Consider the following 23533-nt stretch of genomic DNA (forward strand, 5'->3'; position numbering starts at 1 on the left):
GATTAACACTGCAGATTTCAAAAGAGAACCATCTTGTTAAAAACCTTGCAAAATCCCTTCATAATTATTCTCTTCTCTGTTGTTACTATAAATACACTGAACACAGACACTTAAAGGTACCTAGCAATATACAGCGATAAGTCAGTAAGGCTTACACACCATGTAAAACACAATTACAAAAATGCACCCCTAAATGTGACCCTGCTCATGCTTCAAAGATACAAACTTACTTCGGGAATTAACAATTACTAAAATCAGTGGGTGTCCTACATGCAGTTCATATTTCTTTAAGCTATATAATATGCCGTCATGATTTATTTCCCTTCTATTACCTCTGTGATAACAATACAGGATATGTGTAGGGGGAAGAAAATACCAGTTTCAAAGTTTTATTTTACTGTGTCGTCTTTTCTAGGTTCCTTTTCTCAGTACTACAACAGTTTGCTCCCTGGCCTTTGATGCAATGGGAAAACAAATCAGTTCCCTGCATTTCTCCAATTAACGTGGGAGGTTTACAGAGGGCAATCCCACTAGTTAGGCAGTGTGATTTGTTCTAAGTTATTTTAAGCAATGTTTGCTTTTTATAATCCTCCGACATGAAAAATGCCAAGTAATGCCCAGATATACTGACGAGGGGTGTAGAAGTTCAGGCAAAACCATCATCTGAAGTGCTAGGGTCACCACAACCATCAATTATAAGTTACCCAACACTCCGGTGGTCTAGCATTTTCTGGCATTTTTGCTAAACTTAACGAAGTGACATCCATCCTGTTACCAAAGTGATATTTGGGCTTCTTTCCAGGACAAAAGAGGGCAGATTGCAAAAGTACCCAGCGCTGGAAATCTTATCAATAAAGAGCATGCTTCAAAACTGTTTCAAATTCACCCTTTCAGAAACAGGAGATTTAAACCAAGAAGTGGAAGAAGGAAAATCCAAAGAAACGAATTCCAGGAATTTCATGATTAGAGATAAGATACCGCAAAATAACAATAGTCAGCCATACAAAAAAGTTTCAAAGGCAAGACATTTTCCTTTGCTCTGCTCCTGCACATATAAAAAATCAAGTAATAATGTTTTCATCTTAAATTTAAATACTTTAATCCCTAGGTAATACCTGGCACTCTACAAACTAACTAACTAAATAAATAAATGGGGGGGGCCCACAATAAACTAAAACTACCTGTAATCCCACCACCCCAAGAGATTCACTGGTAATGTTTTTAGTAACAAAATATTATTTCTAATTAGCCACTGAGTACCCCCAAATCATTTCACTTCTACTATTTCCAATTTGCTAAAACCAGATTTATTTCATTCTTTTTTTTAAAAAAGATTTTGTTTATTTGACAGACAGAGCTCACAAGTAGACAGAAAGGCAGGCAGAGAGAGAGGGGGAAGCAGGCTCCCGCTGAGCAGAGTCCAGTGACGGGCTCCATCCCAGGACCCTGAGATCACGACCTGAGCCAAAGGCATAGGCTTAACCCACTGAGCCACCCAGGCACCCCGATTTATTTCATTCTTAAAAACAAGTTGTAAAACACAGAATCGTGGATGAGGAAACAAGGCAAACGTGTGAAGACAGACACAGCTAACCTACTTAATCAGCCAGTTCACTCTTTCCGATGACAGAAACGACATCAAATGGCCCTGGAAGCCTCCAGAATAAGAATCAGAGACATAACATTTACACTGAGCCCTCAAAGTTAGTCATCAGGGGCCTGGAAGCAATCAGGCAGATCCAGCTCAGCCTTCAGTCTCCCACTGCCACCCACATTCCAAAAATTTACCGAGAGCGAACTACGACTATGGTACTAAATGAGGCACAATGGTCCTTGCTTTCCAGAGTGTTCTGCATAACCCTAAACAGTATACACAATAAAAATATCAGCAATCAAACCTACCATTGCATTCTAGGATACACAAGATTACCTGAGTGCACATGGAGACACATGCATTTGTGGTCATACAGATTCAGTATGTCTATGTAAAGGCGCCAGTATAATTAATTTGTTAAAACGTCAGTGAAAAATCTCAGGGGGCTTTCTGAGTGACGCTAACAAATGATTCTAAAGCTCAATCAGAAGAATAAATAAAAGCTTATTTTGGAACCGGAATCAAGAGTCCTAAAATTGCTTAAATTCAATGTTCACAAAGAGAACTGTTAAAAGAACCATAAAACAATATGCAAAATATACATTAGCTTAGATGAAATATACACTTAAATACCACAACAGAAAGGTAAACCTCCAATATTACTGCAATTATCTTCATTAGTAAAGAGAGGGGCACGGAACAATATTTTTAGTTTTCTGTAGTTTAAAATTTTTCTAGTAACAAAAATAAATTATCACTGTTTAATAAGAAAAAAATGAGTTGTTTTTAGTTTTTTTTTCAAGATTATTTGAATCTAATGATTTTGCTTCTTCAGAATTCTTTTTTTTTAAATGAAAGATACAAAGACTAAGTAAGGTACACAGATGCTCTTTAAAGAATTTAGGGCGCCTGGGTGGCTCAACCAGTTAAGTGTCTGACGTTGGCTCAGGTTGATCCCAGGGTCCTGGGATGGAGCCCCATGTTGGGGGAGGAGGGGGGTGGGGTGCCCTGCTCAGCTGGAGGCCCGTTTCTCCCTCTCCCTCTTCCCCTCCCTCCTGCTTGTACTCTCTTGCTGTCAAATAAATAAAATCTTTTTTAAAAATGTAAAAAAAAAAAAAAAAAAAAGAATTTGAAATAATAAACTCTTGTCATCCCAAACGGATATAAATGCAATGCATCCATTAAAAGAAAACTCTTGGGACGCCTGGGTGGCGCAGTTGGTTGGACGACTGCCTTCGGCTCAGGGCGTGATCCTGGAGTCCCAGGATCGAGTCCCACATCGGGCTCCCAGCTCCATGGGGAGTCTGCTTCGCTCTCTGACCTTCTCCTCGCTCATGCTCTCTCTCACTGTCTCTCTCTCTCAAATAAAAAAAAAAAAAAAAAAAGAAAGAAAACTCTCCCAGAAAACCGTGTGATAGCACGAGAAATGCTCATGACCTAATATTAACTAAAAAATCATATCCAAAAATGCATCTGAAGTCAGATTCCAACTGATATTAAAAAGTCATGAAAAGGGGCACCTGGGTGGCTCAGTGGGTTGAGTCTTTGCATTCAGCTCGGGTCATGATCTCGGGGTCCTGAGATCAAGCCCCACATCTGGCTCCCTGCTCAGCAGGGGGGGCCCGCTTCCCCTACCCGCCCCCCCCGCCTGCCTCTCTGCCTACCTGTGATCTCTCTGTCAAATAAACAAATACAATCTTAAAAAAAAAAAGTCATGAAAATACTCATCTCTACAAAATAAAACACTAAAAAAGAAATATGAGTCAAAATACTACTAATATCGATGTCTAGGTTGTGAGACCATGATTGAATTGTTTTCTTCATATTTTCAAGTATCACATTTTCAATAATGAACTTGATTTAGTCTAAATCTGGGGGCAGGAGAACACAACATGAGCAGTTTGCTATGAATGATACAACAATTAAATATGACAGATCTGCTGAATATTCTGACAGTGCAACACAAAGCTGACATTCTTAGATCCAGAAAACACGGCCTCTAGAACACAAACATCAAACCCAATGCCCTGGACCAGAAACAAATTAACAGAACACGAAGAGTCAACCTCCAGAGCACAAACATGCCATTTCTTTCTTTCTTTCTTTTTTTTTAAGATTTTATTTACTTCTTTGACACAGAGAGAGAGATCACAAGTAGGCAAAGGCAGGCAAACAGGGGGGTCGGGGGGGAGGCAGACTTCCTGCTGAGCAGAGAGCCAGATGCAGGACTCAATCCCAGGACCCTGAGATCATGACCTGAGCTGAAGGCAGAGGCTTAACCAACTGAACCTCCATTTCTTTCTCCTGGCTAGGTTCTCACTGCCACAGAACTCATTTTGTCATTGCTGCTTTAGCGGTGGTAATTATATTAAGAACATGGGAAGCCGTATCTGGAAGTCAGGAAGCTTTCTGCCCCATCCTCATATCAGCTCATGCTCTAAAGAATACTAATTAGGGGGAGTCCAAGTTATTGTTATTCTCAAATAAATCTGCCTGATACAGATTTCATAGGACAGATGTGTAACACTGCTAATTCTCAAGATAAAACACACAGGGGAATTAGGAAAACAAGAAGGCTCTTAATAAATACTGTTAAAATTTTCCACAGTGCTTTGTGTGGATTAAGTGACTTAGAGGAGTTTACCAAAAAAAAAAAAAAAAAAGTCAGCTGCTTTAAGTTTTCATCAGAAGATACATACACAAAACACAGACATTTACATGTTTCATTAATAATTATTTTCCTGGGACGCCTGGGTGGCTCAGTTGGTTGGACGACTGCCTTCGGCTCAGGGCGTGATCCTGGAGTCCCAGGATCGAGTCCCACATCGGGCTCCCAGCTCCATGGGGAGTCTGCTTCGCTCTCTGACCTTCTCCTCGCTCATGCTCTCTCTCACTGTCTCTCTCTCTCAAATAAATAAATAAAATCTTAAAAAAAAAAATAATAATTATTTTCCTTATCAATAAGCCACTACTGGGGCGCCTGGGTGGCTCAGTGGGTTAAGCCGCTGCCTTCGGCTCGGGTCATGATCTCAGGGTCCTGGGATCGAGTCCCACATTGGGCTTTCTGCTCAGCAGGGAGCTTGCTTCCCTCTCTCTCTCTGCCTGCCTCTCTGTCTACTTGTGATCTCTCTCTGTCAAATAAATAAATAAAATCTTTAAAAAAAAATAAGCCACTACTATAAAAACCTTGTGTATGTAAGAACAAATACATTGTTTCCAGGATGCAGCACTTATGGCATGAAAATCCTGTATCATTTAAACACACAAGTAAGTTATCAGCCCCTTCCTCTAAAACAAGCTTATTTCCTAGAACCCTTATAAAGTCCTGTCACAGTTGAACTCATTTATCCATTGCTATATTTATAATCAAGGTAATTGTTGTAAACCAACACTATGCAAGGTTTAAGGATTAGGAAAATAAACATGAAAGGAAAAAAACATTCATTTTTGGTTCTTTCTCGAGTGTTTTGTACATTTCCTCTTTGACAAAGATAAATATACAGTAATGCACTAGCCAACTATGAAAAAGACCACAAATAGAAACAAAGATATCAAATACTTGGTCTGGATTTTGTCTATTGGTATGTATGCCTACCCAAAAGGAACTAAAACTGAAGTCAATTTTAATTGGCTAAAAGAGGTAAGTCACATGGTTTGGTTTGGTTTTTAATGCATTAACATGATATTTTCTTAAAATGTTATTTAATGAACAGAAAGAGGTAGTTTAAGCATGCTATAATATGGCAGAAGTGTTACATCAAAAGCAGATACTGTAAGAGCCACAACTGGAAAAGCACAAGTAAAGCTGTTCTGCCTCCAGGATTGGAAGGATAAGCTAACAGGTCAACTTTTCTGTTGATAATAACTACAAGCTCCCGGGGGGGGGGGGCGGGGGAATGCAAAAATGAAAACAAAAATAAGTATCTGAGGACTCTGGAATATGGACAGAAACAGGTATATTTTGCAAAGGAGTTAAAAATTGGAGGAAGCTGGGGTACCTGGGTGGCTCAGTGGGTTAAACCTCTGTCTTCAGCTCGGGTTGTGATCTTGGGGTCCTGGGATCAAGCCCCGCTTCAGGCTCTCTGCTCAGCAGGGATTCTGCCCACCCCCCGCCCCCGTCTACCTCTCTGCCTACTTGTCATCTCTCTGTCAAATAAATAAGTAAAAATATTTAAAAAAAAAAAACCTGGAAGAAGCAAGCTGGCATGAAGTGAATTTCCTGGGGTCTTTTTGTGTGACTATGCCCCAAGGGGAAACTGAAGTGACAGGGGCATGGGGCAACAACTGTAAAAGTCCTATGTCTTTCTTGTAGAAGGAACCAGAAGCATGAGGCAACCAGTGGCAATAGAGTGGGAAAGGAATCCTAGGACAGAAGAAACCAGAAAATGGCAACTCTGAATTTGGTGCATAGACTCAGCCCATGTGTCTGGGTGATCCTTTACTTAACCGTGCCCATGGCAGACCAAAAGCAGTCTGAGCTCGGATCTGAGTCCCCTCCCACTACAGACATGCAAGAGTTTGCAGTCTGAGTTAAGTAAGTTAAATGCTTGCTAAAACTCAAACAAAAATACTAACACTCTTCTGCGGGAATATAAGTGATTGCAGGGTGTCCACAAAAGAACATTCACAACGTCCAGGAAACAACCCCAAGTTATTTGACACACGAAGAGCCAAGAAAACAGGATGCAGTCTCAAGACAAAAGTGATCAACAGGTGCCAACACCTTGGTAATGCAGATGTGAGAATTATTAGACAAAGACTTTAAACAGGTGATTCTAATTATGTTCACTGAGGTAAAGAACAAATAAATAAATAAAATCTTTATTTTAAAAAAAAAGAAAGAAAAAAGGACTCCTACATCTAGGTAACTGGAGCCCCCAGGACAAGAGGCAAGAGAATATAGGACAGGAAAAATATATTTGAGTAATGTCTCAAAACTTTCTAAATCTGGTGAAAGACATAAATTTACAGATTCAAGGGGTGCCTGGCTAGCTCAGTCTGTAGAACATTTGACTTTTGACCTTGGTTGTGAATCTGAACCCTATGATGGGTGAAGAGATTACTTTAAAAAAAATATATAAAATCTTAAAAAAATTTTTTTTAAATTAAATGTACAGATTCAAGAAGTTCTGTCAACCCCAACAGGACAATTACAAAGAAAGCCATGCCAAAGTCCATCATAGTGGAACTGCTGAAAACCAATGATCCAAAGACAAAGAGAAAAATCTTAAATACCCACATTTCTGTATGGCAACAAGGAGGCAAATGACTGTAGACTTCTCATGAGAAACCATGGAGACCAGAAGATAGAGGAACATCTTTAAAATGCTAAGAGAGAAATCCAGAATTCTATTTAGCCAGCTAAAACATCCTACATGGATGACGGCAAAATAAAGACATATTTCAGATAAAGGACAACTAAGACAATCAGCCTGCCACCACTCCGACACTGTACTAAATACTGATGGAAGCTCTGTAGGCTGAAGTGAGATGATACTCAAAAGAAACTTGGGTCTTCAGGAATGAATGAAGACAATACCTAAAATGATAAAAGTCAGGGTAAGGAGAAAAGAATTCAGCCTTTTAATATCCTAAAATACACAGGACTGTTTAGAACAAAATTATAACACCACTTCGTAGGATTTATCATGTATGCACATATTACATATATGCCAATACAGCATGAAAACCAACGGGGATCGGAATAAATGGCCTTATATGCATCCTAGGTTTCCTCATTGTATGTCAAGTGGTATAATATGAACTCTAAGTAGACTGTGAAAAGTTACAGACGGTTGTTAAAATTTCTAAAGCAACCACTAAAAAATACTGCAAGGAGATGGCATTAAAAAGGCAAGAGAGAAATTAAAATGGGATTCTTCAAAAATTTCAAATAATCCAAAAGAGGACAGGAGAGAGAAAAATGAAAAAAAACAGACGGAACAAAGAACAAGCTTTAAAATGACAAAAGCATGTAAATAATTACCATATATATATATATACATATATATATATATACATACATACATACATATATACAGGTAAGTTGACAGTACATGGAAAGAAAAGGATGGGGAAACAAAAAACACAAAAAGGCCAGGGGTGCCTGGGTATCTAACTTAGCAATAATGGAATTACAACATGTAATTTGTGGGATGCACCTACAGCAGAGCTTAAAGAATAATTTGCAGCTTTAAATGTTTGTATGAGAAACAAACAAACAAAAAAAGGTGACAATCAATGAGTAGGAAGAGTCCTGGCTACATCCAGAACACTAGCTGGCCGGGAGCGCTGGTGCACCCGACCGGAGACGAGAAGGTACAACTGAAAGGAAGAAATGGGGAAGACTTGCCAACTGTTTGAATGCTGAATGTCTTCTCAGCTGGAAAGAGGTGGAAGCTTCATGGGCTCAAGGTGTTTAAGTACACACTTGACCAATCAGAGGCTGAGTGCTAAGCTGTACTGACCCAGGGGCAATCTCTAGAAGGCCCAGGATAAAAAATTCTACAAAGATTTTTTTTTTTTTTTAAGCTGACTCCATGCTAAGTGTGGAACCCCACACGGGGCTTGAACTCACGACTGTGAGATCAAGAACTGAGCGCAGATCATCAAGAGCAGGACTCTTAAGCAACTGAGTCACTCGGGCACCCCTGGAAAAAAATTTTAAAAATCAATCACGGGTGGTTCTACCTCTAGAAGTGGGAAGAAGAAAGGCAAAGTAAACCCAAAGCAAATAAAAGGAAAGAAGGGGGGTGTGCATGACTGGCTCAGCTGGAGAAGTACACTGTGTACCTTTTCATTTTGGGGTTGTGAGTTTGGGCCCCACGTTGGGTATAGAGTTAAATAAACTTTAAAAAGGGGGGGGGGCTGATGCCTGGATGGCGCAGTGAGTTCAACAGCAGACTCTTGGTTTCGGCTCAGGTCAGGATCTCAGGGTTGTGAGATCCCGCCTGTATCGGGCTCCAGGCTCACTGAAAAGTCTGCCGAAGATTCTCTCTCCCATTCCCTGTGCTCATAAGCACTCTCTCTCTTTCTTGCTAAAATAAATAAACCTTTTTCAAAAAAAGAAAGGGAAAAAGGAAAAAAAAAAGGCAGAAAACCAATAAATGAACAAAAACAAACAATACAGAAAATGAACCAAACCAAAAGCTAGTTCTTTGCAAAGACCATCAAAATCAGTAACCCCCAGGGGCGCCCGGGTGGCTCAGTTGGTAAAGCGCCCACCTTCAGCTCAGATCATGATCCCGGGGTCCTGGGAGCGAGCCCCCGCAGCGGGCTCCCTGCTCAGCAGGAAGTCTGGTTCTCCCTCCCCTCTGTCCCTCCCCCATTTGTGGATGCTCACGGGTGGGCTCTCTCTCTCTCTCATATAAATAAATAAATAAAATAAAATTGAAAAAATTGGTAACCCCCAACTACTGTGATGAAGGAAAAATGAGACACAAATCACCAACATGTGAAGTAAGCAGTTATCACTACAAATTCTGCAGACATCAAACGGAAAACAAAACAAAATGCACAGATAAAGTTTAAAGTTGTAAGCATCTTTTAACAAAACAGCGCTGAACAATTGCCTTGAGTCATAACCACAACTTAATACTCATCTGTTCAGCACCAATAAAAGCTGTGCTTCTAAAAGTACAATTTAATATAAACACAACCACAGCACCGTACCCTAGACTGAAGTGAAGCACGTCGCTCCCTCCGTCCCCACACATCGTCCTGAACAGGTTCCTCAGGCAGCATTATCGGGAATTTCTACAACTACCTGAATTTGTGCTGCCTTTACAAAATAATTGTCAGGTTTCTACCTCTTCTAAAGTGCCTCTATCAATCTCTGCTTTTTTAAAACTCCCTGGTAGTATGCTGCAATTTCCAGCTTTCAAAAGAAATGAAAAGGTTATTTTTCTCGAGCTATTCATATGAAAATTTCTAATACATTTAGGACACTCTAAAACACTCAATGACTAAACATTGAGAGTATGACTAGAAGGTCCTCTGACTTCTAAAAAATGTTGCTGGGGCCCCTCTCCTATTTAATAAAGCTATGTTAGGAATACAGAAATCTTAAAAATGAAGGAGCTATGCAGATGTGACCCTTAGAGATGATTTCTTGGGCACCTGGGTGAGTCAGCTAGTTAAGTGTCTGCCTTTGGCTCAGGTCGTGATCCTGGGGTCCTGGGAGCGAGCCCATTGGGCTCCCTGCTCAGCGGGAAGTCTGCTTCTCCCTTTTCCTCTGCCCATGCCCCCTAATTGTTTTTTTCCCCCCTCTAATAAATAAATAAAATCTTAAAAAAAAAAAAAAAAAAAAAAGGCCGGGGCGCCTGGGTGGCTCAGCGGATTAAGCCTCTGCCTTCAACTCAGGTCATGATCTCGGGGTCCTGGGATGGAGCCCCACATCAGGCTCTCTGCTCAGCGGGAAGCCTGCTTCCCCCCTTTCTGCCCGCCTCTGCCTACTTGTGATCTCTCTCTCTGTCAAATAAATAAATAAAATCTTAAAAAAAAAAAAAAAAGGTGATTCTTACTCCGCTACTTTGAGGAAAATTCTCAAACAGTGAGACTAGGTGATGTTCTCCATGTTCTCCACGGTCATGTACTATCTTACCTGAAAGGTTACAAGGGAACAATGCTGAATGCATGGCTGGTATGGGCTATCACCATCTGAACACCCAAGGCCACAGGAGCCCTCGCCTCAGCCTTTGCAAACAAAGAAACCAGCAAACCAAATGGCACTAAGCAGAAAGCTTTTTTTTAATTAAATTTTTTATTTAAATTTAACTTAACATAAACTGTATTATCAGTTTCAGAGAAGGGTTTTAATAGTATAACAAGGTTCCCTAGAAAAAGAGAACTTTCCTATTAAAGATACTGAAAGTGGTTTTTAAAAAATCTTGATTAAACTTAGTACTATCAAAAGACAAAGACAGGTGTCAGGTACTTACATGTAAATCAAAAATCAGTCTGTAACAGCGCCAAAGAAGCCATTACAAGCTCCTATATAAATAGGCACTTAATGATTTTTCCAGTGTTACATTATTGATCTAACAGGCCCTTCGTTTCCGCTGAAATGAATAAGTAATTTGTTTAAGAGAACATTAATAGGGTTTGTAGCACTTTAGATATGCAGGGTCTCTCTCGTCATTAGAATTACCACTATCAAAAACAGATTTTCCACTGTCTTTCGATGAAACATCTGCAGAATTTTAGAAATCACGGCAAAAGACCAGAGACATCAGATACATTCATCCTATGCATGAAGGCGTTTCTAAGTCCTAACAACCTTGACTCTGACTTACTCATTTCAGTGAACATTTACCGTCCTCGCTCGTGTCAGCCGCTACTTGGAGCACTGAGAACACAACCGTGAGCTAGACAGCTGGCCCCTGCTCTCAGAGAGTTGACAGTCTACCAGGGGAAGAGAGGCAAACACGGTGTGTCGGCAAAGGACGTCAGGAAGAGAAGTAGGGTCACAGGCACAGCACGCACAAATGGCCAGGGATTTATACACACAGTTGTCTTTTGGGGGTGCCTGGGTGGCTCTGTCGGTTAAGCATCTGCCTTTGGCTCGGGTCATGAGCCGGGGCTCAGCGGAGTCTGCTTCTCCCTCTCCTTCTGCCCCTCCACTCCACCCACCCCCAGAGGTATACGCTCTCGCTCTCAAAAAAAAAAAAAAAAAAAAGTGTCTTTTGTGTAAGCGATGACAGCGGAAACTCAGACTTTACCAGTAATGCTGCATGTATCGTATCGGGAGACAAGAGTCATCTATTTCACCTCGGAGGAAAAAGAAAGGTCACGATTTCATCCCGGCCCCTTCGCCATGCTACTCACTCCAGCCAGGGTACGTTCCCCGCACTAGAGAAGGAGTCAGGGGGAATACGATGGACTCAATCACGCCTTCAGGGGAGTGTCACATGCGGGCCAACAATCACACGGCAGGGCCCCTGTGGCAACGTGATTCTGCAGCGCAGCTCCCGGATTTCAGGTGTCACGGAGTGCGACACTGAGCTGGAAACTACGGGTAAGTAGCCTTTCAGTTCCAAGTGAGGGAGCTATCGTCACGGGACAGTGAATGTGGTCTGGCAGCAACATGAAAAGAAGCAATGACCCCCCCACACACTCAACATAGAATTACACTCGGACATGCAAGCGGGCACCACCAGCTAGGGTCGTACAGGTTTCCAAGCACTTCTACACACTCTCATTTGTACTGTTCACAGCAAGGGAGGCCAAGCAGGTATTAATGATTCCCTAGCATTTGTCAAGCCCCTGCTTGTGAAGGGCCAGCTCCCTGCTGGGCACTTAACGTTCACTACCCACTACCGCATTTCACTAAGTAACCATCACCGCCTCCACCTCTCGACAGAAGCCTGTGGCTTAGATAGTTTACGTAATCTGTCAGAAGGCACACCGCAGGCAGGCGGTGGAGGCGAGCTTAGGTCCCGGGGCAGTCTGGCTTCGAGGCCCATGCCATCTCCTTCCAACCCACGGCAGAGCTTCAATGCCACCCAGGTGTGACCAGCAGGAAGGCCAAAGGGTGAGGCTGAGCGGAGGAGGTGGGACTGGACCTCCAGCCAGGAGTTCCAGTTCTGTGCCCTTGCGGCTGGCCACAGGGCCTCTCGCCGAGCTCTTGGTCGCAGAGTCCCTTGCCCCTCCCTGAAGTTATTGTTGGCTCTGTAGTAATCAGTCCCTCTGGGGGCCATCTCATCGGTATTTCCAAGGATTGTAGGGGAGAGGATCAGAGAAATAAGCTGAAACATTTAACTAGAGACATCACTCACGCAACACCAATTCTTGGTGTCATGTCCTCCCCGAAGTGTATCTCACGCTGAAATCCACTATTAAGTGACCATCATAAAAGTTCAAACTAGACCAAGCTTTTTATATATATATATATAACATATATATATAAATATATATATATAATCTCATGTAATTCTAATAATAACCCCAGTAAGTACTATCATCCTCAGTTTCAGAGATGAGCAGAAGCATCTCTAGGTTAAATAACCTGCCCAAGGTCACACAACTACGTAGTACGGCAGCATGGTTCCAGAGCTTAAGCTTTTCACCACACACAGCCTATATTCCTGCAATGGCCACAGAATTAAGAACAAACACCAAAATACTCTGATCTGAATGTGTATATATGTGGAAGCTTTCATATATAATTACTCATATAGTTACATTCTCAGAATTACATAATTTTAGTATGTGATACTACTACTACTAATAAAAAGGTAATAGATAAAAAGATTTAGCATGTGATACTAATAATAATAATAAAAAGAAAAAAATTAAGGGGCTCCTGGGTGCCTCAGTCAGTTAAGCATCTGCCAATGGCTCAGGTCATGATTTCATGACCTGAAACTGGGCTCAAGCCCTGTGTTGGGCACCCTGGCCAGTGGGGAGTCTGCTTCTCCCTCTCCTATTGCCCCTCCCCCCTCACTCATGCTATCTTGCTCGCTCACAAATAAATGAATAAAATCTTTAAAAAAATTAGACATATCACTTTACAATGTTATCCCTCCTACACTATTAAGTACCAGAGAAACTTGAAATCTATTTGAATAAGTGGCTGAACATCACATATTTTATTTAGTAACTTTTCAACCTAAGGAAATAGAACATTTTGAGACGGTTAATGACAAAAGTACATAGGGTCCAGTAAGACATGTGGTGCTCCATCTTTCTACCATCCTATTTATTTTTTTTAAAGCTCTTATTTATTTATTAGTTAGAATGAGAGAGAAAGAGAGCACAAGCAGGCAGAGTAGCAGGCAGAGGCAGAGGGAGAAGCAGGCTCCCCGCAGAGCTAGGAGCCTGATATGGGACTCGATCCCACGACACTGCGATCATGACCTGAGCTGAAAGTAGCCGCTTAACCGACTGAGCCACCGAGGCGTCCCTTTACCATCCTATTTTAAAAGCAAATAACATATCTTGGTTTATTTATTTGTAAAACAAGTATTCGATATAAGTGTAATGAAATGAATAGACCCCACAAACTTCTAAGTAAATGGGAGAAGCGTGGAGATGAGTGAACGGTAGATACAGGTATCACCTTCTGGTGTTCCCCATTCCTCTCAATTTGCTATTTCTTTCTTTCCTTTTTTTTTTTTTTTTTTAAAGATTTTTATTTATTTATTTGACAGACAGAGATCACGAGTAGGCAGAGGCAGGCAGAGAGAGAGGAGGAAGCAGGCTCCCCACTAAGCAGAGAGCCCGACTTGGGGCTTGATCCCAGGACCCTGGGATCATGACCTGAGCTGAAGGCAGAGGCTTTAACCCACTGAGCCACCCAGGCGCCCCTCAATTTGCTATTTCTAATTCTCAAAGCAAACCTGCAACTTGTTTCAGAAAAAGCGCAATGAGACGGGAACAGAAAGGAGGTTAAGTGAAGAAACATATTACATAGTATATCTAATGAATTAATAAATTTGTCTTTTTTCCTCACCTACACATGATACTCACTAATTTTCTCCTTTATTTTAGAGACAGCTCTAAACACAGCAGGCAGCAATGCCTGTGAATCAGCTGAGCGAACTCACAGTATAAAAGGGCGAGCTCCCACTTTAATTAATATACAAAACAAATGTCCAAAGCACTTACCAATCTGTACTTGTTCGGGCTGGCTGAGAGAAACAAAGGCTGATGTGTCATCGATCCAGGATATCTGAATGTTACCTGCAATGTTGAAATAAAAATAAAGGGAACATCTGACCAAGTATATCACTATCAGACTTCATCTGCACATCTGATTTATTTCAGAATATGTGTCAAATTTAAACAGAGATGAGGTGCTGGTTTAAAATTTGATCAAAATCTCAGCATTAAGCATAAAGCTTTAAAGAAGCTTTAAAAATGTGTTTTAAAAATAAAAGAAAGATCCTTCTGGATTAAATCCGGGGGCACTTGATATTTCAGCCCAATCTCGAGCCAGAGCTGGCAATTTCTTTCCTATCAAGATCACAACAGGGGTGCTTGGGTGGCTCAGTCAGTTAAGCATCCAACTCTTGGTTTCGGTTCAGGCCCTGATCTCATGGGTCGTGAGCCCCATGCTGAGCCCCACAATGACTGGGCTTCACACTCAGTGGGAGTCTGCTTGGACATTCTCTCCCTCTGCCCCTTCCTGTTTGCACACTCACGCTCTCTCGCTCAAATAAATAGATAAATCTTCTAAAAACACATCTTTCTAAATTTCTAGAGACACAAACTCTTAAAATCATGAATGAGAAACATAAAAGGAATCAATGTAGCAAAAAGTACGAAAAATTCAACACTGATGTCAAGGCCAGGTGAGGAAAATAGGCAGCAGAAGAGGACAAAGGAAAAGAAGGCAGCAAAGAGAGAAAACTAAGATGGGCTAAAACAGAAAAGCCACTGAGAAGGGCAGAAAGCAGTCTAGTGAAACAGAACGATTTTCACATGAAGGGACAAATCCTCAAGAAAGGCTAACAAGCTGCAGACAGAACAGAACAGAGCATGGGAAGGAAGGAGTGGGTGGGGGGGCAGAAAACCAAAGGGAAAGCAGACGCCTAATTGACTACTGCTCTTCTTGAAAAAACATGGGAAGACTGGCATTATTAAATGGGTAAACAGGAGTGCCTGGGTGGCTCAGTGGGTTAAAGCCTCTGCCTTCGGCTGGGGTCATGATCTTGAGGTCCTCGGATCGAGCCCCGTGTTGGGCTCTCTGCTCAGCAGGGAGCCTGCTTCTGTTTCCTCCTCTCTGCCTGCCTCTCTGCCTACTTGTGATCTTTGTCTGTCAAATAAATAAATAAAATCTTAAAAAAAAATGGGTAAACATCACTGGAATTTATTAGTGAAAAAATGTTTCAATTCCTAAAAAAATTTCCAAGGCCAAGAATGCTTACAAACTGCTCTGTCTCATTGTCACAGGATAATAACTCACTTCCTGCTGCACAGCAAGGTGCCACAATGACTTTCTCCATTACAAAAGTCACTCCTCTACCTTGTGTGTTTTAGATATATAATAACAGTGAATGTGCCCTAAATAGTTACTATGTGCCACATACTATTCTAAATGCCTTCATGAATCAGCTCATTTAATCCTCATGAAATGCTTATGTAGTAAGCGGTATTGCCATCATCATCGTCATTGTCACCGATGAGGACACAAAGGAACGGAGAGGCTACTTGTCTGATATCATACAACTGATTCTTTTTAATTAAAATGAAAACAAAATTCTATTCGGAGCATCCTACTTAATTTAGCCAATTAAAGGCTGACTACATAAGGGTAAGAACTTAATAATACAAAATGAGAAAAAAACAGCAACAACATCAAAAGCTCTCAAAAGAAATGAGCTGTGAAATTCAACTGCATCTCTAGATCTGTATTTAAATTAAAAAGCAGGACTAGAATTTCAAAAGTTGTTGAGACTGTCTGCAAAGACTAGGATAACTTTCCTGAAACATGCCCGCTTTCACTTACTTTTCTAAAAATTGTAAAGTGTTTTACTTATAAAAGCTAATAAATATATGCTTATTTTAGAAAATACAGAAAAGTTAGGGCACCTGGGTAGCTCAGTTGGTTAAGTTCTTGATTTCAGCTCAGGTCATTCTCTCAGGGTCATAAGATCGAGCCCCTCGCCAGGCTCTGAGCTGGACACAAAGTCTCCTTTAATATTCTCTTCCTCTCCCTCTGCCCCTCCCCCTCCTCTTTCTTTCTCTCTCTGTCTCTCTCTCCTTCCCTCCCTCCCTAAAAAATAAAAATACAAAAAAGCATAAAGAGGAAGAAAAAAAAAACCTATCTAAAACAATCAGTGATAATAGCATGAGGCTTCCTTCCAGTCTGATTTCTATACAAAGAATTAAAAAAAAAATCAGTTATACAGGAACTCTACTTTGTTTCTGCTTTTTACACTAAATGTTAAAACAAAAACACTTTACCATCTTTTAATAAACTCTTCAAATATTTTTTAAATGGCTACATACTAGCCTGTTGAGGCGGTCCACAAACATTTACTAAACAGTCTTATTATTGGCTGTTTGTGCTGCCTTTACTTTCTCCAAGAATTTCTAAAGAGAACAGCTTGAGTACTTCATTTGTTAAAATAAACAGGCACTGCTGAAGACTTATATAGTCTGAAAGACTTTATAAACGTTAATCAGAAGATGGTTCATCTCAACCTATCACCTGACCTGATAAAAAGGAATTAGAAGAACCTCCCTACCGCATACATAACTCATCTCTTGGTCCTCTCAAACATCTGCGTCCCTCTGCTTGGACTTGTCAATGTCAAGCAGTGACCGCCTGCCCTTATGAAAAAAATCTCTCCAAATTTTATCTTAAAAATGATTTATCCTCAGCCTAGGTCTATTTTCCATGGTCGGCAGTAAGGGCAGTCATAGTACTAGTATCCTGGTTTCCGTGGAGTAATAACAGCACTCCAGTGTGGGGTGCTGTCGAAAGTTCTTCAGATCATGTTAGTACAAAGATACCAACATACCAAACCCTGAAACATTCCATGAGTGAAACTAAATCCTTACACAGTAATATTCGTTCGACCAAGGTAAAGCTGTCATTCAGTATACCTATTGCCACCTGGACAGACCAAAAACATAGCAAAATCCCAAAACCACATAAGGACTTAAGAGTTACTTACCAAAGGCACTGAAAAGTTGGTAAAGGTCGCTGGTTTTCCACTCTTTGGGGAAGGTCACATGGAGAACGTGATCCCGTTTCGGTTGCACTATGGGACAAATTTTGGATAAGAGGTTGACAACTGAAAAGTGAATGATACACCAGGGGTTCTTTAATGAAACTATCCCCCAGCTAACTTGAGGAATTGCTAGGAATGACTCATGATTACGAAACGAAACCTCTCAATGTATTTTGAGTTAGCTTCCACTGGGGCTCTGATACTTTATAGAACCCACAACGGGTTGAACCCTGACAATTCTACGTGGACCATCTTTGCTCATGAAGTTCTCATGAAAATTATTTCAAGGTGGGGAGGGGCAGAAAGGCTGCTTTGTTGAAGACATTTCATGAAACACTTAACTTTCTGCTATTACTCTAGCGGTCCACGTGTTTATTCAGCGCACCATCCAAATCCAATGGACTGAGTTTAAGGAGCGGGGCAGTCCTGAGTCACAGTCTCATGTTCTAATCTCAGACCTGCCACTGAAGGATGCACCTCAGAGCAAGAGACCCAACCGCTCCAGCCACTCATAGCTGTGTATCGGGAATGATGATACTTAGTTTGCAGAACTGTTGCAAGAGGAGTGCATCAAAACAGACACATGTGTGGTCCGCTTATCACGGCGATGGCTATTACCAACAGGCACGGCTCACCCGTTTTCACGGCGATGGCTATTACCAACAGGCACGGCTCACCCGTTTCTATAACCCTCTGGCATGGATTTTAAGGCAAATAAACCAAGGCTAGAAAGAGAGCAATGGAGGGGTGCCTGGGTGGCTCAGTGGGTTAAGCCGCTGCCTTCGGCTCGGGTCATGATCTCAGGGTCCTGGGATCGAGTCCCGCATCGGGCTCTCTGCTCAGCAGGGAGCCTGCTTCCTCCCCTCTCTCTCTGCCTGCCTCTCTGCCTACTTGTGATCTCTGTCTGTCAAATAAATAAATAAAATCTTAAAAAAAAAAAAAAGAAAGAGAGCAATGGAAAAGAGTGGGACAGCGAGGAGGAGAAAATAGGAAATAATTCAAAGCAGCAGCAATCACCTCCCAGACAGGCCTTCCAAGATTTTCAATGAAAAAGAGAGGGAAAAAAACCAAAAACCCACCATATATATATATATATATATATATATGTTATATTATATATGTATATACATACATATATATATGCAAATAGCCAGAAACTAGAGAACTTATGGTTACTGACAGAGCTAGCCGTCTCAAAATTTGTTATGCGTATTTATTGGAAATTATGAATTTAGAGTTCGAGTGAAAATGAACTAATGAAGAAAAGATATATATTCTTTTAAAATTCAACTCATGCATAAACTGGAAAATATAAGTAAAGAGATGAGTTAATCAAGACCCAAGGGTACCATTAACTTAAGCATACTATTCATATCAACCACAAAATCACTGCCTGTTTTTAAGTGAATGAAGCTCTTTCTTCAGTAATACTTTTCTTGTTATTCCTTCCAGACCACACACTTCAATGTGCAGATGCCATGAGAAAATAAAAGTTCACTTACAGTCTGGGCCTTCCAAGTTTAGATAGGGGATATCCATGACTCTCATAAGAAATAACCTACAAAAAGGAAAGAAAAACAGGCAATGGGCAAATTTCTATTAAAAACCTGATACAGGCATCTATTAAATTCTTTACTGATGGTTCTTATTTATATCACTCCATTCCTGAAATCATTTGAAAAAGCTCTTACAATTCGCCACAAAGATCTTTTTCTAGAGAACTAAATGTTATAAACAGAAAAAACAAACAAACAAACAATCAATCTTTGGTATTCCGAAAACCTACAAAAGTTCCTGGCACTCAACAGCTACTCAATAAACATGAGCTAAATGAATGAAATTAGTAATCAGAGTCAAAAGAAAGTCTTCTTCAGGTCTGCTCATTAGTCAAGGGAGACAGAGAAAACAAATGTTACAGAATACTAACCATCTTTCTGACTTCTGAACTGTTCCCACAAATTATAAAGGGAACCCCTATGATTGCTGTTTTGTGAGCTGAGAATAATAAGCACAGATACCTTTTTTTTTTTTAAACTGAAGTGGAAAGTCACCAGATAAATACCAATCTCATTGGGTGAATTACACAGTCTGAAATAAGTGACCATCTCAGAAGCTCATGCTATTACTGTCGTTTAAAACATATTAGAAGCACAAAACAAAACAATGTTTGGTAAAGAAAGCTATTGCACTAATATAAAACATACATCAGTCACTTTTTGTATACCCTCCAAAGAAAAAGCTACAGAAGCTCTTAAAAAGGAGGACGTGTAAATTACAACTCTGTAATGCCAAATTTTATTTTTTTTAATTTGCAAGATTATGGACAAAGTATCAGGCATTCTGTTGTTTGCAAGATGATTTTAATACGTTTTACTCAGATGACAATACAGAGTGCGTTTCTCGTAGAGACTGCATTATACAGCAAATTAAAATGGCATTAAGAGCCCAACAAGCAATTAGTTTGGCTTCACTGACCCACAATTAAGGCACATTATTACCAGGCACTCAGAAGCCAAGCAGGGCATGCTCTAGTTTACAAACGGAATCATCAGCGTAAATAACAGTGTTCGGTTAATGCCAGAAAAAACGAAGTCATGGTACTCTGTGGTTTAAGAACTTGTTGCCTGGCCTACAATTTAATCAACCAAATCCTAAGGCTAAGAAACCAATTTTATTTTTAGTTCACTAATTTATGCTCAAGCATACTATTCTGGTTCTGGGATCCACTGTACCCAATTCAATCATTAATACTGGTGATGCCAGAAGACACTAAGACCTACAGAGCATCCAGCACCAAGGAGTTTCTCAGCAATGACAGCTACGACTACTACTGCCAACCAGAACCTGTGAAATTATTCCTGGGTGAAAAGGCTCACCCTTTTGATGCTTCACAAAATTTTCAATTTTCCATTTAGTAAATTTAGAGACTGTCCTCCAATTCTAAAAACCAAGTAAATAAAAACCCTTAATTTAAAAGTTAATGGAACATATCAAGCACCATAAAAATAATTTAATTTTTTTACCCTAACCTCAACAGAGGAATAAAAGCTGAATCGACAAGTTCATTGCTATACCGTCAAATCCCCCCCCAAATCAAAATGGACCTCAAGATTCAGTAAGATGACCGGGGGCAGGGGCGGGCAGTAAATTATAGTTCATCATCTCAAAAGAGCATTACACAGGGGCGCCTGGGTGGCTCAGAGGGTTAAAGCCTCTGCCTTTGGCTTGGGTTATGATCTCAGGGTCCTGGGATTGAGCCCTGTATCAGGCTCTCTGCTCAGCAGGGAGCCTGCTTCCTCCTCTCTCTCTCTCTGTCTGTCTCTCTGCCTACTTGTGATCTCTGTCAAATAAATAAATAAAATCTTAAAAAAAAAAAAGCATTAAACAATCCAAGTTAACTATGAAAACTTCAAAGTATTTTAGGATTTTTGTTCTACTTCTGTAAAAGTGACATTGGAATCTTTTTTTTTTTTTTTTTTTTTTTTTTTAGTTTTTATTTAAATTCCAGTTAGTTAACATACAGTGTTATACTGGTTTCGGGTGTACAATTTAGTGGTTCAGCACTTCCACACATCACCCAGTGCTCATCACCAGTGCACCCCTTAATCCCCATCCCCTGTTTCACCCACCCGCCCCCTCTGCCTGCCCCCACTCTGGTGACCATCAGTTTGTTCTCTAGAGTTAAGAATGTGTTTATTAGTTTGCCTCTCTCTTTTTCTCCCCTAAGCTGCTTGTTTCTTAAACTCCACATACAGGTGAAATCATATGGTGTTTGTCTTTCTCTTACTGACCTCATTTAGCATAATACTCTCTAGCTCTCTCGTGGGAATGCAAATGGGCGCAGCCACTCTGGGGAACAGTATGGAGGTGCCTCAAAAAGTTAAAAAAGCACTGCCCTATGATCTGGCAATGGCTATGGAGGTGCCTCAAAAAGTTAAAAAAGCACTGCCCTATGATCTGGCAATGGCACTACTAGGTATTTACCCAAAAAATCCAAAACTACTAATTTGAAGGGATTCATGCACCCTGATGTTTATAGCAGCATTATCTGTGATAGCCAAATTATGGAGAGAACCCAAATGTCCATTAACAGAGGTGTGGATAAAGAAGATTTGGTGTGTGTATGTATACACACACACACACATATACACACATATATGTATATATACACACACATACATATACACAGTGGAGTATTACTCAGCCATAAAAAAGAATGAAATCTTGCCATTTGGAACGGCATAAATGGAGCTAGAGTGTATTATGCTAAGCGAAATAAGCCAGTCAGAGAAAGACAAATACCGTATGATTTAACTTATATGTGGAATTTAAGAAACAAAACAAGCGAGCGAAGGAAAATGAGAGAGAGACACAAACCAAGAAACAGACTCTTAACTCTAGAGAACACATGGATGGGGGGGAAGGGGGAGGATGGGGGACACAGCAGACAGGGATTAAGGAGCTCACTTGTGACGGGCACTGGGTGAGACATGAAAGGTGAATCACTCTACTGTACGCCCGAACTAGTGTTATACTATAGGTTAACTGGAATTTAAATAAAAACTTTTTTAAAAGTCCCAAATTTTATACTACAAATACAGTTTTGTAAAATATTTCTCATTAAACTAAGAAATAAAAATACCCCTTCATTTAAAAAAAAAAAAAAGCCAAAGATTTTGGAAAACTGAGCTTTGTTTTTTAAAATTCCTCTTACTATTACTTTTTAAACTGAAAAAAAAAAAAAATAGGGACACCTGATTAAGCACCCAAGTCTTGGTTTCGACTCAGGGCTTGATGTCAGGGATGGGAGATGGAGCCCAGAGTCAGGCTCTGCACTCCAAAGAGTCTGCCTGAGACTCTCTCTCTCCTTCTGCCCCTTATCCTGCTTATGCGTGCTTGCTCTCTCCCTTCCTCTCTCCCTCTCAAATAAATATTTTTTAAAAAGAAAGAAAGAAAATAAAGGCCACCAGAACTGAGAGGTCCAGGGGAAACACAGATACCCTTAGAGACGCGCAACTAAACATTCCCGTTCAATCAATCTTGTGTGTCCTGTGCACTATCTCACCTGCCACGGGGAGAGCAATATAAGGTAAAATCACATGTCCAAGGATGCAACTGCTTGATTTCTTTTTAAAATACAGTTTTATTTCTAAAATCATGGGACCTCACTAGTAAACTGAGAAAATCTGTTGTCTTATAAACAGCACTAAGAATTACACTTTTGGGGGGGGCTGGGTGGCTCAGTGGGTTAAAGCCTCTGCCTCCAGCTCAGATCATGATCCCAGGGTCCTGGGATCAAGCCCCACATTGGGCTCCCTGCTCAGCAGGGAGCCTGCTTCCCCCCCCCTCTGTTTGCCTCTCTGCCTACTTGTGATCTCTCTGTCAAATAAATAAAATCTTTAAAAAAAAAAAAAAAAGAATTACACTTTTAAAAGGAGAACTCCCCAACTGATCTCACCATATTAAGTGTCTTGAAACTTTTTTTGAAGGGTATCTTTTGGCGCCCAACAGACAGACAATTTGTTTTCTAAGATTTCATCTGAATTTCACCACTGACCAAAATAAGTAAAAATCTGTTCTTAGCTAAAAGACTCAATAGATTTTTTCTTTTGAAGTTAGTTAATTCCACACTATCTTCTTTGCTTGCTCAATGCTTTCACTAAATAGAAACCCCTTTCAAATAAATTATTAATAGCACTGCTCACTCCTCCCCAATGCCTCCATGTCTGGGATTTAGAGAGAAATGAATAGTCCTGAGCCCTGGGGGAACACGCAGACCAACTCTGTGTGTGACTTGGCAGCCTGCGCCTCTGGAGAAAGCCCTGCAATTGGGAAACCGACCCTAAAGTTGTAGCTGGGCGTCACTGGAACGGAACCAAAGTCAACTCCCCAGTGGCCTCCCACCCCAGGGCCAGGGCTGTCTGTAAGCCGCAGCTCTGGGCACATCCCTGCCCTTCTGTAGCAAAATCGCATTTCATTATATGCATGCCTCCTATAGACTGGCTGTCAGAAGGCCGACACCTCCCTGAGAGGTTCTGATCAAAGACCTCACACAGGGATCATCTGTGCGACAATGTCCACCCGCACCCAAGAGGGAACGATCAGGGCAAGCAGGGAGGCTGGAAACACACGGGAGAAAGGTACTGAAGCGTGCTTTTGCACAAGCCTTCATCTGCAGTTATCAGAGACATGTGGACCAACACTTGCACCAAATAGTATTTCTATTGTAGTAAAGATCCACGATGGCCCTGATTCAGTG

General features: G+C 40.9%; 1 protein-coding gene across 2 annotated transcripts in view; it reads right to left on the bottom strand.

Moving 5' to 3' along the window:
- PARN (poly(A)-specific ribonuclease) overlaps window positions 1-23533 on the bottom strand; it is a 155277-nt gene that overhangs the window by 83714 nt on the left and 48030 nt on the right. For both annotated transcript variants that reach the window (XM_044234160.1, XM_044234161.1), the window contains exons 19-21: window positions 18777-18832; window positions 17218-17304; window positions 14201-14275 (exon numbers count right to left, since the gene is read on the bottom strand). In XM_044234160.1, the coding sequence (XP_044090095.1) occupies window positions 14201-14275; window positions 17218-17304; window positions 18777-18832 (218 nt within the window). The remainder of the gene's footprint in view (window positions 1-14200; window positions 14276-17217; window positions 17305-18776; window positions 18833-23533) is intronic.

Source organism: Neovison vison, chromosome 14 (genome assembly GCF_020171115.1).
Source record: "Neovison vison isolate M4711 chromosome 14, ASM_NN_V1, whole genome shotgun sequence".
NCBI lineage: Eukaryota > Metazoa > Chordata > Mammalia > Carnivora > Mustelidae > Neogale > Neogale vison.